At 47.0% G+C, this 18,083-nt stretch overlaps 1 protein-coding gene across 2 annotated transcripts in view; it reads right to left on the bottom strand.

The window, feature by feature from the left end:
* Positions 1–14,956, bottom strand: part of ASIC1 (acid sensing ion channel subunit 1) — a 122,145-nt gene extending 107,189 nt beyond the window's left edge. For both annotated transcript variants that reach the window (XM_073318723.1, XM_073318724.1), the window contains exons 1-3: positions 14,283–14,956; positions 13,433–13,827; positions 9,292–9,487 (exon numbers count right to left, since the gene is read on the bottom strand). In XM_073318723.1, coding sequence (XP_073174824.1) covers positions 9,292–9,487; positions 13,433–13,797 — 561 coding nt within the window. In that variant the 5' untranslated portion in view covers positions 13,798–13,827; positions 14,283–14,956. The remainder of the gene's footprint in view (positions 1–9,291; positions 9,488–13,432; positions 13,828–14,282) is intronic.
* Positions 14,957–18,083: the final 3,127 nt, after the last annotated feature.

Here is an 18,083-nt window from a genome sequence, read left to right as displayed (position 1 = left end):
TGCTGAATGTGACGGGAAGAAGAGCTTGGCCTCCTCTTTCCCAGACAAAGCGAACCCCAGGGGGAGAGGGTATACAGCCTGCAGAAGAGGAGGATGCTGTGGTCTCCGGCCAAAGCAGGGTCCAGACAAAGGGAGCATCCCCTTCCTTTCCCACTGGAGCAGAGATAGCTCCCTTCTTCCCCCAGGCTCAGGCCTTTCTGCTGCTGCTGAAGTTGCTCACCTGTTAATTCTGATGGGCTGAGTCAGCAGAACAAGCTTGGAGAAAGACTTATCAACGTATTTAGACAGAAAAGCAGTGAGAGAAAAAAAAAGAGTAGAGAGAGTAAGCATGCAAAGACCACGAGAGTTCAGAGCAGGAGAATGATCGGCGAGAGCTCAGAGCAAGCAAGCATGTGCAGAGACAGCAAGAGCATGAGAAAGAGTGGGCAGAGTGGGTTCAAGGCAGGGGGCATTGGGAGCCATGACTCCTGGGTCTGCTACTGTCCTGCTATATGACCTTGGTCAAGTCGCTTCCCCTCTCTGTGATGCAATTTCCCCATCCCTTGTATGGGGGTGGTTGATATCTCCCAGACGGATGAAGCGTTTATAATGCTCCATGTAAGTGCTAAGCATTGTTATTACATTAGCTCTGTCCTCTTGCTTCAGCTGCTTCTATCTGGCACTGTCTGACACCTGAGATAAGTGCACAGCATGGCGAGAAAGGGACCAGGAGTCTTACTGCACGTGTTTGCAATGCTGTCAGATTCACATGCTGGCATCTGCAGCTGGTCCATGCTGTGGTAAGAGCAGGAGCTTGGACATGTCATGGAGCAATCTTATTTCCCTGGATTGTTTGCTCATGAAGTGTATTCCCAGGCAGGGCTGTGTGTGTCTAAAGACCATCTGTCTTGAGATTCAGCCATCAGGAAAATCAGAGGATGGCAGGATGTTTGCATGAACAGCCAGTGAAGATCAGGTTGACAAAGAAGAGGCTTGTGGAGCTTTTGCTCCATCTCTCATATGGTTAGTAAGACATTACAATCAAGTCCTCTGTCCTGGATGAAACCACAGGGTGACCTGAGCCTGGGGCCACATCTCCTGCAGTCCTGGATAGGATCACCCAAGCTTGGTGCACCATTCCCTGTGGTCCTGGATGGGGCCACTGGTTCATCTGCTGCAACTGTTATTTATCAGGGATTTGAAGTTTACAAAATGGCTCAAGTTTAAAGGGGGGGAGAGCCTGTCATGTTTGGGGGCCTCAGGGGGGAAAAGGGGAATAATAGGGTGATAATAGGACTCCTGCATGTCTCAGATGCATTGAAATATAATTTCTCTTTGAAAACGTGTGCCATTCCACAATTTCATGGAAACTAATTATCTGGGTGCCAGGAACAGGCCTGAACAAAGGCATAAAAGTAGTTGCAAAGAGTGTTGCCAAGAATTTCTTGCCAACTTTGAGCCAGGCTATTAAATGCCATTGTTTGCCACAGTACATTGCAATGTCTCAGGGACATTAATTCACACCTGGTCCAATCCCATCCCATTCCTGACCTAGGATTTGGAATAACCAAAGACCCATTTCCTGCAGACACTAATGCATCTGTGTAACTTTGTTTACATGAGTAGCCCTATTGGAGACAACAGAGCTACTCATGTGAGTTAAGTACCGGCAGAATTGGGGCCAAAGAGATTAACTGCAGAGAATCCAGGCGGTTTCTAGACTGAGTCCACTGCAGGCTGGCGCAGGTGTTTGGAAATTTAGCCAGTGCTGTGTGGATACTCAGGCAGTGAGATGTGATCGATACAGCTCACAAATACAGGCCTCACTATCAAATCTCTGTGCTTTGATCATAGTCACCTCCAATATAAGCAGAGCTGGGGAGATAGTACAAACTTGAATTTTTAAATGAATTTGCTGTGACTATGTTCATGTGCCTTTTGCATTCATTTTTCCAGGAAGATCTCCATGAACAATCTCAGCCAGATCTAGTTTTAAAGGAATGCTGGGCCAATATTCTCAGAAAGGGAATCCTGAATCTCAAACATTCAGATGGGGAGCCTGACAGTAAGAGTCACACCACCCGCCCCATACTATATCATGTGATCTGTGAGGCCAATTAACAATAGCTTGGATATCAAATGCTTGTAACCAAGCCGTTACTAGCAAAGAATTCTATGGCAAACAATTTGGAACGACAAAATAAAGACCAGAAAATTGAGACAAATTCATCTACAGGAAGAGGCAAAATGCATCTGTTACAGAAGTTATAGATGATTCTCCAAACTCTAGGTGTGACAGAGAAGCTCTGAGCAAGCAGAGCCAGGGAGGTATGACCCCTGCCCCAACTCAGACATGTAAAGTTCAAAGGTGAGGGGAAGCAGAGCTCTGCAGGAGGAGCCTGTATCCAGGCTGGCTGTCTGAACGCTGTAAAGAAGGGAGCCAAGCACACAAGATTTCAGAGGAACAGCCGTGTTAGTCTGTATTCGCAAAAAGAAAAGGAGTACTTGTGGCACCTTAGAGACTAACCAATTTATTTGAGCATGAGCTTTCGTGAGCTACAGCTCACTTCATCAGATGTTTACCGTGGAAACTGCAGCAGACTTTATATACACACAGAAATCATGAAACAATACCTCCTCCCACCCCACTGTCCTGCTGGTAATAGCACACAAGAGAAGAGGAAGAAAAAGGAGCAGAAAGGGGAAGGGTTATGCAGGGCCATGACAAGCAGGAGGAGCAGTGGTGAAGGGATTCGGAGCCCAGAGTGCTGTCTCTGGCATAAGAGGAAGGTACTAGCATCCATCCCATGATAAGAAAACTGTACAGGGATGTATATGGGATGGGAGAGGGGCGTTGTTTGCCACAGGAGACTGGCTCTAATTAATTAATTATTCATATCCAGATCTTAGCACTCATGGTGTTACATAGCCAAACTTCTCAGACATGGCAATAAATAACTCAACCCCATTCCCACATCATGCCTGCAGAACACTCACAACCAGATCCTTGGCTCTCTGCTACCAGCATCGTCTCTCTGTCCTTTCACTCCTCTTTCAACCAGCCCTCTCCTCCCATTCCTCTTAAAGGGGCAGGACCCCAAATATCAAAGCAGACAGAACTGTTTCAACCAAAGCACAATGCACAGCCCAATGGCACTGAATAAGAGCACCATACCGCAGGCTCGAATCTGCAAGTTGCTGAATGCCTGAGAGATGCTAACAGTAACAGATCAGAGGTCTGCATGTGGGCTTGGGCCCAGGGCTGCAAATGGGCCTGCTCTCCTCATTGCTTCAGGCAAGGGAAGAAGGCTGCCACTCAGCTCCCAGAGACTTGGGGGAAGGTGGGTGCAGACTGTGGTGTGCATGAGAGGGAATCCCCAGAATCTGCAGTGTTTGTGGCCATGGTACGCCACAGTATTAGATCTCACAGGAAAGGCTCCTTCAAATGGCCCCCAGCACAGACCAGCCAGTTCTTTTAATGCAGCTAAGGCTGCAACTGCCCATGCAGAAAGAAGCCTGTGGCACCAAACCCAGTTCAGTACGGCACTGGTGGAAGTGATCCAAGCTGGGAGGAGGGAGGCAGAGGCAACAGAAATTAACCTTTAAGAAAACCTCTTAAAAAGCCTCTGGCAGGTTTTTCCATCTTTCATATTAAAAAACAAAACCCTCTGAATGTTCCTGCTTCTCACATTGTCTTGAAAAAAAAAATCTCACTCCTTTCTTGGATTACTGCTTTTTAAGGCTTAATACAAAGACAGATCCTGATGTGATGCTCTGGGAAAAGCCTGCCCCAGGGCTCATTCCAAGAAAATAGGATATGAATTACAAACTGGATAAGCAGCACTAAGTAACACAGTAACACCACAATCCTCTCAAAGTGTCTCCAGTGATCTACGGCAGCTTTTAAGGGTTTTTTCCCTTCTGTGAAGATGGGTATTTCCCAGCACAGCTCTGCCATTACTTGAGAAAACTCCCTGGAGAATCAGCTTGGGGGCCGAGTGGAGAGAAAAAGACAGGGAGAGGAGGAAGTAGATGAAAAGTGGGGGGAAGATAGAAAGGGGGGAAGAAAAAGAAGAGGTAGGAACAAGTTGATGCATGAGAGGTTGGGAAAGAAGGGAAGAGAGAGTAGAAAAGACTAAGTGAGTGAAAGGGGGCTGATTGGATGGAGAGAGCGAGAGAGCGCACATAACAGACATGGGAAGGGAGAAATGTATTGCTACATCGTTTTCCAAAAGTGAAATGATATTCTGCATTAACACAAACACCCATGACAAAGCCTCTGGAGCCCATGTGCAGGAAAACATGGCCAAATATTTCATAACTATTTCAATGAGAGGGGCTTCAGGAACTCTAGTGATGCAAAGGTAGTGACAGAGCACAGGCTTCGTCTAACATATTATGCACAAAACCTGCATGTTCAGGGCTGCAAGGGGAATCCAAAGAGCAGCATAAATATAGCATGGAGCCAGCTTTTTGTAACCAAATCCATTAAATCATATCAACCTGCTCTCAAGAAATAATCCAGGTGGTAATAATGAAACAGCCACTGATATATTGTGTGGTTTCAGAGTAGCAGCCGTGTTAGTCTGTATTCACAAAAAGAAAAGGAGTACTTGTGGCACCTTAGAGACTAACAAATTTATTTGTTCCTCCCAAGTGTGAGATGCAAAACATACTATATTCTAGAGCAGAACCCTCAAAAACAGAATGGACTAATTCAGTGTCACATTGAGCAGTTTAGAACCCCAAAAATAGAACAAACCAATCCAATGTCTCTTTGGGCAGCTTAGACCTTTCACAGATAGACTCAGATCCCCCTGTTCCAAAAGGTACCAGCCTCTGTTGTATACGCTAACAGGGAATCTCCATTAGCTCTTAGCAATACAGGGCCTAGGACACACAGTGCAGCAGCTCTGATTCCATCCACAGGAGGGCAGTGCTGCCCACAAAAGCTAGCTAATTCATCACACTGTTCAAAATTACTGATTAAAAAAAATAGCTGCAGTTATCCTCTCTTTTGATATACACTGTCCCATCAGCAAGCACTGACATTGAGATACCTTTGCATTCAGCCCTGAACACACAAATCCTGTCATGGTTTATTATCACCTGCTGCAACCTCCATGACAGGGACCATTGACTTATCATCAGATACAAAAACCTCCTTGCATATTTGTGAAATCCGCTGTCAGCTAAAAACAAATGTGCAGGATGGCTCAAAGGCCAGCACCTCAATGCTACCATCAGTCCAATTCATCCTGCTGAAAAACTGTCAGTCAGACGCCGCTTGTACTACCTGCTTCTGGGAAACCCAATCAATAAGCCCAAACTGATGGAGAGGTGGAGCTGAGGTTCCTTAAGTCATTTGGAAATGCTCAGCCTGGAGGTACTTATTGCTGTTATCAACTGCAAAAATAGAATCGTTTGCACTTAAATAAGCACCTTTCGTTGAGGGTCTCAAAATCCTTAACATACATATAAGAGTTAGGTGTTATCAACAACATACTTGAATGCATTATGTTTCACAACCATCCTCCTCATGTGACATGAGTAAATGTGAATTATCCCCACTTCATAGATGGAGAAACTGAGGCATAGGCAAGGGAAGAAAGCTGCCCAGTGTCAAAATAAGGTTAGTTGTCAGAGCCTGGAGTTCTCTGCTCCACCTACAGATGACACTACCTTGGGTGTACCAGAAACACATGAAGAACAACACTCAGCTGAGTTTCAGAGTAACAGCCATGTTAGTCTGTCTTTGCAAAAAGAAAAGGAGTACTTATGGCACCTTAGAGACTAACCAATTTATTTGAGCATGAGCTTTCGTGAGCTACAGCTCACTTCATCGGATGCATACCGTGGAAACTGCAGAAGACATTATATACACACAGAGAGACCATGAAACAATACCCCCTCCCACCCCACTGTCCTGCTGGTAATAGCTTATCTAAAGTAATCATCAAGTTGGGCCACGAAAGCTCATGCTCAAATAAATTGGTTAGTCTCTAAGGTGCCACAAGTCCTCCTGTTCTTTTTACTCAGCTGAGTGAATGTCTGAGCTACTCACTGGTGTAAGCACTGCTCAGGTCACGCTGTAGAGATTGCACCCCATGGCCTGTGTTTGAGGACCCAACAGTGCAAGACTGATGTTACAGCTACCACCAATCACCACTTTCCACTTCTGTTGTTCCTGTCATCTGAGAATGTGAGGCTCTTTATAAACATGAATTAATACTCACAATATCCCCACAAGGAAGGAAAGGGGCATATAGGGATGGTGTCACTCCTCACTGAAATGCAGCCACCTCTGGGGTGGAACATAGCTACTGTTTAATAAACTAAACAACATGGCAGTTAATGAAGTTAATGGCAGTTAATGAAGAGGAATCTTGTATCCAACCAAAACTCTAGAGGGAATTTAATGAGGCACAATGGGATAACTTGGGCTGGAATGTGACCTGGACACCAGCACTTGAGCAAAGTGTCATGGGACCTCTAATGACAATAACCATCAGTACCTCAGCTTTCTGTGACAGCAGCACCTCATCTCATTACTCTCAATGTAGTCCTCCCAAAGATCCCCTCTCTCCACTTGGTACAGACTCAAGAAGCAAGAGTGCCACCTATAATGTCACAAAGAGCACCTTCTGCAATATCAGAGGTTTCCCAACCAAATACCAACCCAGGCCCAACCCTGCTCAGCTTGGGAGAATCCTAGCATGAGGGATGGCCGACATCTTTGGAGGTGGGTCGGGGAACCTAGCCTGGATTTGTGTTTCTTTCAAGAACCATAAAGCCAGAGAAGTAGTACCATGTTCCATTATCAGCACCCCAATTGAGCCTGTTCTCAAAGAAAGAGCTGGCTTAAAAAGCCAGCTCTCGCCAATGAATTGATTAGTCAACTTTCAAAGTTCTAGTATTGTGTAATTTACAGATGAACCTAAGAGAGAGGGAGAGACACCTATCATAGAGGCTCTATCGTATATCGGATCTATGTGTCAGCATGAAACAAACACTGTACAGTACAGAGGGAGATGACAAAGCTCAAATGAGTGACTGGAAATTATATTTCACTAATACACAGAGCGTCTGTGTGTCTATTTATGTTTCTCAGTCTTGTCATTTGTCTCGCTCACTCTCCCCAGATTTTCTGCTGGTGACATCTCATTACAGTGCCACTCCATGGGAAAGAAGCTCCAAAATAGAGGGCAGGGGGCTGAGATCTGGGGAGAGGGATTTCCTCTTACTCCACGAGAGGCCGTACTCCTCAGGCAGACACTTTATGAGACTGCCCCAAAGGCTGCTCTTGCAAAGGGGAAATGGTGCAGAGGACCCACTTGATAGTTCACTTGCCGTGGATGTACTGGTAATTAGAATTCTAAAATTTGGTGCTAGAGAGAAAGAATCTAGACTAAAAAAACCTGATAAATGGAGAGAGAGAGAGAGAGAGAAAAAAAGATAGAGCAGGAGAGACACACACAGGTTGACAGAGAGATTAAATATAAAGTGTACAGAGAACCAGGCATGATCTGAAATTTGTTACTCAGAGCAAGGAGCACCATCAGGGCCCATAGAGCTGCACTAGCCCCCGGCCTTTAAATTCTACTGCCTGTTGACTCTAAGATCTTCCCCAGACCAGGAGCTGTGTTAAGTTCTCAGTTCCTCGCCATCTGCTGCTAAGTTCCTCAGCCAGCCAGTGGTTAAGCAGCAAGTAAACCCTAGGAGCCTCCATTCAGTTTGGATGGACACCCAAAAGGTGTGACATTTACCTTGGGAAGTCTTCGACAGCCTCTCCTGGCATTTGGGAGGGAAGCCAGAAACAGGAATGGACAGTTAGCTGGTGTTTGGAAACTCAGGAAAGGTGCCAAAACTTGGCCTCAGTCTAAGTTTATGGCAAATATTTCACCCAAACTCTCTTATCACACATGTGTCCTAGGCAAAGGCTACACTGAGCTGGGGACAGCTTTGGATCCACCTCCCCACACACACTGTTGCTCTTTCACTGGTAAGGATGGCCTTGCCAGGACTAAGATTTCTTTACTTCATCAAAAATAGAGTCAACTCCTCCTGGGTTCCCATGCCAGACCACATCCCTGTGTCACTGCATGTTTTATAGCAGGGGTGTCAAGCTCTGGGCCCCTCCTGCCCCACTGGCCTTGTTGGTGCTTCATGTGGCTACATAACAGTCAGATTCTGAAGAATCCCAGCTTTTGTCTTAAAAACCAAAAATAAATTTTAACCCTCATATTGCATAGAAAATATCCCAAATGTGACCCAAGTGTAACCGATGCAGCGAGATCAGCACAGAGCTTTAAACAGTGGGCTGGTCCCCCATTAATCTCACTAGTTGTTAGCTCTAAAACCTAATGATGGGTCTTTAATAATGTCAATATTAAGTATTTCATTACTGAACATTTTAGAAGATGGAGTGGTAAAGAGAGTGGGAGGGTAAGCAAGCAAATATCATATGTATAGCTGGCAGCTCCCTCCTTTCTTGGGCATGTCAATTCAAACACACAGAAACCTGGGAGATCCAAGTTGGCTTCACATAAATTTCCCTCCTCATACTACCAATGGTTCCTGCCACATCTGTAGTTGACATGATCCCTATCATTGGAGGTTTTAAGGACAGCTTAGACAGACACTTGACAGTGATGGTCTATGATATATATGTACATGATTATGGTGTGCCCACCTCAACCCCCTCTGAATCACACACACTGTTCAACTACAGAAATATCTACACAAGAGCCACAGAAATACCTGCCAGAGGCTACACAATGTCCACAAAGAGCATGGATGGATGCAGATCCAAGTGTATCCTCTCTTGAAAAGTCCCCCCTCCTTTTGTAATACCTGCTACTTGGTGCAAGCCAGTTCTTGTCAAAGACAAAGGACATGCTATTCAGACACATAAGAGAGTCTGCATAGCCACTGACAGAAAAATTCTCTTGGTCCCTTTAGCATGTCACCATCGCAGACATATCCACCCTGGACACAAGACTATACCATGTCCACAGTAATTCCCATCCTAGAAGGTGGCCACAGAAATGTTCACCACAGAGAGTCGACGTAATGTTTGCAGAGGGTGCCCACGAGCAACACCCACCATGGGCCACCCCCATAATGTCCCACATTAATTCTGGTTGTGCTCACAGCAATGCCAGCCACAGATCCTACACACAGTTTAAATTCACAAGACACCCTCATCTCAGGATACAAATCTAGATCAGAAAAGCAGTGGCATGATCCAGATTGCTCTAGGCACAGCATCATTCCAAAGGATCAGGAGTAGAGGAAGCCCACAGCACTTACCACTTTGAAGTCCTCTGGGTTGCATTTCTCTCCACAGAAGGAGCAGGACAGCAGCATCTCCCGGATATCATGGCCAGCCCGATCGTAAAACTCCAGCATGTTGAAGGGCTTTGGCTTGAAGTTTCGGAAGTTGGCCTTATCTTGTAGGATCTCCAGCTGCTTCTCATCAGCCATCTGGGTGTCTGGGATCTCATACCTGGGGAAACAGGGCATAGAGACTTCTTAATCCTGGTTGGAGTGAGTCCTGTCCTCGCATATACAGGTGCAACTCCCACCAAACTAATCTCTGCTCTCAGTGTCACCGATTATGTCAAAGGAGTTATTTCCACATTGACATCAATGTCATTTATAGCAGAGCTGGCCCATTAACTTAAGTCGGATGTCTATAATTGAAGGACAGAATGTAACCTTGTAGTACAGCACCAATGCCCAGCATCGAGGCACCTCCAGTATTTGACATGAGACTGTGTCTCCTCTGCTAGACAGGAGACTGTGTCTCCTCTGTAGAATAACACAGCACCCGGGAACCTTCAACACTGAGATATGACTGTGTCCCCTGTGCTACAATATAGCACAGGGCCTAGGCACAAATGCCAAGTTTTGTGCTGCTCCATGCCTGACATTTTAAGAACATTATTTAATCACATGAATTGCATATTTGCAAATAACTTCCACAGAACCATAAATTTCAGCATACGACAACACACCTTGCCCCAAGTAGGGTGATTAGCCATGGAAAGGGCTTACCCAGGGTCATAGTGGATTGTCCATCACTGGCAGTGTTTAAATCAAGAATGGATGTTTTCTAAAAGAGGCGAGGTGAGACCAGATGATCACAGTGGTCCCTTTTGGCGGGCCATGGAGCTGCACAATACATGCCAGCTGTGGTGGGTGCCTGTGAGGAGGGGATGGTGGGTGCTGGCGATAGCTGAAGGTGCTGGGGGCGCTGGGAGTATGGGTGCTGGGGTAGCTGGAGGTAGAGTTGAGCGCACTTGCCCACCCACAGCACTTTTCCACTAAGCATCTCAAAGTGATGTATAGCAGTAACTAACAAGGATAAAAAATAAAAAAATCCTCTGTATCTTTTGGCCCAGAACAATCTCAAACCAACATCTATTGACACAGTGCAGCCAAGAGGATCTGAGCACCATCATTGCCAGGAGGTGTTGGAGATGGATCTGTCATGTGCTTCAGATAGAAACGGATTCCATCACCAGAGTAGCAATAAGATGGACACCTGAAGGCAAGCAAAAACAATGCTGCCCAAAAACAACATGGCGAAGAGCTGTGGAAGCCGAACTGAAAAATCTGGGGCATAGCTGGGGAACCACTGAAAGACTTGCCAGAAACAGACAGAAGTGGAGGAGCTTCGTCACTGCCCTAAATGCCATAGGCAGAGTAGGAACATGATGATGATGATGAACAAGGATAAGCAGCAGTCAATCATTCATCATTGATATGTAGCCTACCTGCATTTCATCATAGGAAGCCAGGACACTGAGCTAGATGGAACACTGGTCTGACCCAGCATGGCCATTCCTATGATCTCATGTTGCACCTCTGGGGCAGTGTGACAGCTGCCTAACAACAGCCTTGCTAAACAAAAGGCTAGGAAAGGAAATGAAGATGTAGTTTTCTTCCAACTGAGAAAGGAGGTTTGTGGAGAAAGAGTTAGGGATGCTGAAAGTAACTATCAGAAACATAAATGGCCAGGGCACAGGCTTAACCACAGCTCTTACAATCACCAGCTTGGGATCTTTACATTTAATCTGAGCAAGACAGCACAACATCCTTCTAAGACTATACTGGGGCACTGGCTCAATACTAACTCAGAGGAAAGGTTGCCCTCTACTGAATCACCAGCACCTCTCCCTGCAGCTCTGGAGTGAGCCAGTCCAACCTGGCTTAGCTTGTGCTATCTGACAGGCTGGCAGGAGGTGCTGATACAGCTGCAGGCAAAACAGCTTTTGCCAACCTACTTTAAGGTGCAGCCTGTGTGTGTCTCCATGCCCCTTTCCCTCCCCTCTTATAACTCATTCACTTACTCATCCTAATCTCACAGTCTTTCTTTTATTCAGTAGATGAAAAGGTCTTTCCTCTGTTGCCTTGGGTCCAGATTCTGCTCCCATTTTTATGTCAGTGTGAGTTTCCCTGTTGACTTTAGTGGGAGCAGGACGGGACATTTATTTGCATGTACTAGGATCTGCTTGAACACTGACTGAGGACTCACACACAGATCAGAACAAATCTGCACCCACTTTGGGCTTGTCTACACAGTATAGCAAATTGCTTTACAGAGTTATTGTCTGGAGAGAGCGCTAACATGTTGTGCTCCAACTGCCCCATGTGGACCCTGCTGGCATGAACCTTTTAGGGTGTGCCAGCCGGGTCTACACAGAGCACTTGGAACACAACACATTAGAGTGCCCTACAAACCACACCCCTGTAGAGCACTTTGTCATGCTGTGTAGACAAGCCCTTAGGGTTTCATGTTTGTGCCTACGCTGCACACAGTGGCCACAAGGATCTTCACAGCAACAGTGAGGGTATTACTCCAAAAGCGAAGGCCCATGCTATTAGCTCTTAGCAGTACAGAGCCTAGGACACACTGCCGAGCAGTTCTGATTCTATCCAGCAGAAGGCAATCCTGCACGCGTATGCACGCACACGCCCCAGTGGCTGTCACAGTCTGCAGTGACGTGTGCACAGGGATCATTAGTTTTCATGCTCTCAGGCATATTACAGAGAGCAGTTACAACAGCAGCTGGATCAATCAAAGAGCAGGAGCTGCTGCCAGTTTAGAATGGCCAAGAATTGTCGCTGACAATGGCTGGGGAATGGGCAGGGAGCTGCCACCAACACAGCACAGATGCTGGATAACACTGACAAGCCTGGAAGTGGAAAGCAAATGTTTTACTGGAAGAACGGATAGTGACCCATGGGCTCTGTACCAACCTGGGGAAAATCCACTGGTGCATGGACTGAATGCTAAAAGTGCATAAGAGCCCTTGGGTACCATACTAATGTTTGGCAGAAGCATCTATGGGAGTCCTTTCCTACACAGTGAGGGCATCTGGGCATTATATCATGGGCACTTCCTCTTTGTCCCATCCCCAGCTGGCCAAGGAAGTTTACATCTCCCTAAAATATAGATAAAAATGCTATTGCCATCTGTCCTGCCATCTCCTTGTGGTACCTTGGATCTGCCTGCACGTGCCACTCATCCTGTGGACAAAGAGACTTGCCAATATGTGCAGGGATGTTTTGCTTTCCTGCAACCAACCATCCATGTGGGAGGTAGGGTGCAGGAAAGCAATCCATGCCACACCCTCCCCTAACATATCCACCAGGTCTACCAGCTAAGCACCCAGGGTAGCTCTAGCATCTGAGCCTTGCCCTGAGAAGCAGTGTGTTAATGGGATCACTTTGGACCCCTGCTCTCTGTCTTTTCCATTGTTGGCAGACGCCAGCAGGACCCCAGGCCAAATTCAGCTGTGGCTGTTGACTTCGTTGGGGTTGTGCCTATCCATTCCAACATCTCATCTTTCACTTGCACACAGACAAACAAGGTCCCTATTATAGCAGTCATAGCAAAGGGCTGCTGAGGCTGCCCACAGTTGGTGTGCCACCACGTCCCCTCCCCAGCCACTCACACACGTGACAGTTCTTTTTTCCCCATGGGAAAGTGCCATTTTTCCCAACTGCCAGTGGTGGGGTGGGAATGAATATGATCATGGGTATGAATGTTATCTTAGTCATTCAGGAGCAGACAGGCATGCATTGCAGAGGAAACTGCTCAAGATGCAGAGTATGGGACTAAATTAGGCCTGAATATTTAAATTAGGCCTTAATATTGGAGCATCATATCTCCAGGAATGTACACAGGGAGGTGCACATATACTGTGTGTAGGTCCACATGGTGCATAGAGACGTGTGCAGCTTATGCAGGTGCACGGATGTATCTCTAGTGCCAGAGTATCGTGTCTGTCGAACACCTAAGTGCAGATGTGCACACAGTGCCCTGTTGGTTGTGTTCACATAGATGGCAGCACATTCAGATGCATGGTGGTGTACTGTCCCATCTAGATCAGCAGTGCTGAGCTCATGCAGCATCCTCAGGGCTTGGCTTCCCTGGACCCACCTGTTATTGAGCAGAGCGAGGAGTTCCCCAGCATGGTACAGGTCATTCTTTGTTACCCGGCTGAAGCGGAATTCGTTGAGGTTGCAGAAAGTGACAGCAGGGAATGTCAACCTGGTTGTGGCCACTTCATCCAGCCTGGTGACATGAGGGTAGAGGAAGTAGTATTGGATCCTCTCCGTGCAGACATAGGCCAACAGGGCCATAGAGCCCAGGAAGCAGAGAGTCCAGATGATGCGCTTGAAGGAGAGCCTCTCATAGGAGATAATGTGGGACAGGCCATGCAGAGTGGAGCTACTGGCAAAGGCCTGGATACTGACTGGATGGCCATTCTCCACCTCCTCCTCGTCCACTTTCAGGTCCAACATAGTCAGGGCTGAGATACAGAGCGAGCCACTCTATGAAGAACAGAGGAGCCCATTACTCCCAGCACGGACACATGGACAGGCCAGTTGGGATGCTGCTGCTCCTCCCAGGCTAAGGACCTCAGCAGGGACAGCAAAGATGCCATAGGGGGAGAGGCAATAATGAAAGGTGCATTCCCAGTGGACTCAACATCCCAGGAAATGGAGCAAATGACGGGAATCCTGGGAGGATGCTCCCAGCTGCCTCTGAGGGATTCCATCCTATGCACTGGGTTTTTTAACACAGTCCCTTGTATTTCTACATCCCTCCCACCCTGTCTCTGTCACTGTGATGTCCATACACCAAAGCTAGTTACCATTCTCCCCCAAACAACTCTTTCACGGGTTTATCAGATCCTCCCGCTTTCCTCCACCTCCCCCCACCACACACACACACACACACAGCACTAGCGTGTCAAGAAACAGACCAAAGAAACAAGAATCCAAACCTGAAGGCAGGGTCAGCATCCAGGGCTGGGTCCACACTGCTCCTGTAGGGTTGGTCCCAGCAGCAAAGAAGATAGGTCCTTGCACTAGGGTGGATCTCCCTCCACCTCTCGCCGTTTGGATGAGAAGAAGGGAGTGAGGGAGACGCATGCACAGAAGGATGTGAGAGTCACAGAGACTGGCAGGTGGAGGAAAACCGGAAAAAGAGGGAGAGAAATAAAAATAATCCTAACCCCTCAAGTATCTTAGGAGGGAGGGTGCAATCCTCTGGGATCTGGGCTGCACCAAGGAGCCTGTTCACTGCAGCTGCTCAGGGAAATCAAAGGAGATCATAGCTGGAAAGGAGGCAGCTGAAGGGAGAGAAGAGCGATTGAGAAAGAGAGCGAGCAAGCGAGCAGGCGTCTGTATCCCTGCCAAACACATGGATACCTCCCCTTGTGGCTATTCAGAAGCTTGTTATTCCTTCAGATGCATAATCCGCATGAATTCATTGTCTCCGTGCTGGTGGGGCCCAAATGGCGAGCGGACGGGTCCTGCAGGGGCTGATGGGGAGCTCAGTGAGAGTGAGCAAGGGAGAGAAAGACAGACCAGGAGAGAGGAGGAGGAGAGCAGATCTGGAGGTACCGAGGCAGTGATTGCAGTCTGGCTGTGCTGTACTGGCTGGCAGAAGCTGTTGATGCTGATGCTGTGTGCATGTGGATAATGTGTGTGTAAGAGACTCTCCCACCCCCCCTTGCTGTCTTAATCAATGCTCTGCTCCTCTCTTGGCTGATGCCACTATCTGCCACTAACACACCATGTCCTGGGCAGGGAACAATCCTGCATCGGCTGAGGCATGAACCCGCTGACCTAATAGGTCTTTGCCATACCGTTCCTCCTAGGATTCTCAATCACAATGTTACCAATTCATCCAAACTCAGTGGCAGAGCCTGGTCTGTAACAGCAGCATTGCTGTGCCCAGAGCAGTCTCTAGGCTTTCGCCTGTGTTCAGTCTTTGAATCAGTGAGTCAGTGAGTCTAGAATAAGGAGGAGCTGAATAGCCACTTGTCTAAGTCCCTCTCTCTCCCCAAGGCTGGCAGGACAATGATGAATCTCAGTGATTTATTTCTATCCTCTGAAACTCTCTGGGCCTGATTCTCTATCCCCTGTACTTTGTGTCATCATTTACTCCAGTGCAAAGTGGGTGTAAAACACTACCAAATCAGAATAAATATGCACATTGCACTTACAGCTTTACAAGGAAAAGTGCATGGAGTCTCAAACACTCTTTTTCCCTAGCTTTACAAGTTCAATCATTTCCCAGTCAAGCAATTCCTCTTCTTCCCCGCCCGCCAGCCCGGCTCCATTTGTCTATAGTTTGCAGAGCCTTGCAAAACAGTCAGGAAAATTCCCTCCACAGCTCAAAAACCTGCTCATCTGCCTTGACCATGAGGATGACAACAGAGAAATAAAATCCCAAAGACAGCTTTACTTGATCATAAAAAATTAGACTTTCCCCAGATGAGCAGCCAAGTGGAATTCTGCAAGGAAGGCAGGGTGGAGGTAAAGGAGGGGACTGGTGGCCCATGATTCCTGGGTTCTGTTTATACTAATGAAAGTCTTTGGGGCTCTCACAGCTCAACATCTCCATTTACATAACCATGAAATTGTGATGCCTTTTGCTTTCCATCCACTGCACCTTCAGATTTTTAAGTTCTCTCTTCTTGCACAGAGCTCAACAGATATTTTGTTCTCCAAACAAAGACTGTTCTCAGACTGTTACTGAAAACACACACACACACAGTGTTCTCTCTCTCAGGGAGACTTGATTTTTGTCCTTTCTGAGGATGCTCTTTTGAGGCATATCCACACCAGGAAAAAAAGGTGTATTTTTAACCATATTACCTAACGTGGTAAAATCCGAGTGCAGACAAGGCCCTTGTAGTTTTAACACCTGTGCATAGGTCATGGTAAATGCTATGCTCCCCCATAGTCTTTACCTCAACCTGCTCACACCCGAAAATCACAAATGACCTTATCTTCATGAGGCGTTTACCCCATGTTAATTACTACATGTTAGCTACTGTGAGGTGTGATAACACCATTTCCTAAAGAAGATTCACCCTGAATCTTGGACAGACCAGCCTGCTTGGTTGAAGGGTTACTGGCTAGCAGGTACTAATGAGACCGGCATGGCAGAGAAGCAGATTCCTTTTCGCCCTGAAAACCTTGGATTAACTCCAGATGGTTCTCTCTCTCCCACTCCCCCCAGAATCAGGGTTGTCATAACAGGATGACACGAATAGGGAACAGTCAGATGCAAGGGGGTAATGAATGGGAAAGTGGGTTTAACAGGGCTTTCCCAGTTCTAGCGCTGATCTCAATTCCCACATCCTTCAAAGAGAACCAACAAGAAGCAGTGATACTGGTTTAATGGCAACGCTTGACCGGTGTGGATAGACAACGCAGGAGAGGACGAAGGAAGAAACAGAAGGAGACAACCACACCATCAACGTTATGGACATTGTTTTCATAGCCGCCTGTGTAATACACGAGATAGATGTGTGTGATCATGGTTTCACATGCGCATGTAATTGCATATGCAAAAGTATACACGAAACTGTGTGCACAGTTTGCAAACCCTGATACCACTCTAGTGTATGCACGTGAATGTGCTCATCCCCGATTTGTACATGTAGTGGCACACAAGTTAAGCACACAATGGCACACACGTTTACACTTGTAGTTGTGAAAATCTGCCCCATAAAGTTCCCATTTTTCATTTCCAGTGTGTCAGTCTCCCTCCCTCAGAAACGATGGAGGCTTCCAACATACAGACACCGAAGATGTTAAAATCCTGAACATGCAGGTGAAAAGCTGTACACGCAGTGTTATGCAGTCTTCACCCTGGAGCTTTGAAAGCTTAGCATCAGTGGCACCTGTCCTCTTCCTCGAGTCCCAGAGGTTCAGAGCCCAGCTCCTTTAGCGATCTGGCAGCACAAAAGGACTCTCAGACCAAGTTAGCTGTTGTTCCATCCCATCTACTGCCTCATCCCAGGAGCTGTGGCTGTGTAAGACCATTGAACAACTGTAAGCAACTGATGTGGAGACAAGGCACTTGGGCTATTTCCCTGGAGTGTCAGTCACAGAAAGGGGACTGAGCAACAGATTGCTGCACACTGCCAGGAGTGAAAGTGGATTAACGCCCCAGTGACGGATTCTTGTAGGCAGAGGATAGGATACAGGCCCTCTGTAGACACCCCACTGAAGAGGGTGTGCAGGACTGGTACCCCAAATGTCCATATGAGCCCAAATGTGAAGGGAAGTGCTACATTCGCAGGAGCACTGCCTATGGTGGGACAGTCCCGATTTTCACACATCTGTCCACATTGATTAAGTCCATTCAGAAATCTAGGATTTATTTCAGGACATACATTGGCAATGCAACCTCACAGAATGATGGGGATAAGTGAGCACATAAGGCCCCAACACCATTATTCACGGGGGGCTCATCTTCTGGCTACATTCCTGAATGGGAGTCAGGCCTCCACAGCTCTACTCTCAGCTCTGCCACAGCCTTGAGCAAGTCACTCCATCTGTGTGCCTCAGCTTGCCTGTCTGTATAGTGGGGATGCTCTGTTTCTCAGGGAAGTGCAGAAAGGTTAAATTCATTGCTTGGAAAGCACACTGAGGACCTTGGACAGAAGGTGCTACAGATGGAGAAAATACCGTAACAAATCTGAAACCAGCGCAGTTGTCTGTCACTATGTTACCCCCTGTGGCTGTCAGAACTCCATAGTGACTGCAGGGATAGAATTCAGACC

This window comes from Lepidochelys kempii, chromosome 20, assembly GCF_965140265.1.
Source record: "Lepidochelys kempii isolate rLepKem1 chromosome 20, rLepKem1.hap2, whole genome shotgun sequence".
Taxonomy (NCBI): Eukaryota; Metazoa; Chordata; order Testudines; family Cheloniidae; genus Lepidochelys; species Lepidochelys kempii.
The sequence above is the reverse complement of the archived record's forward strand: the minus strand, read 5'-3'. Positions and strand labels throughout refer to the sequence as shown.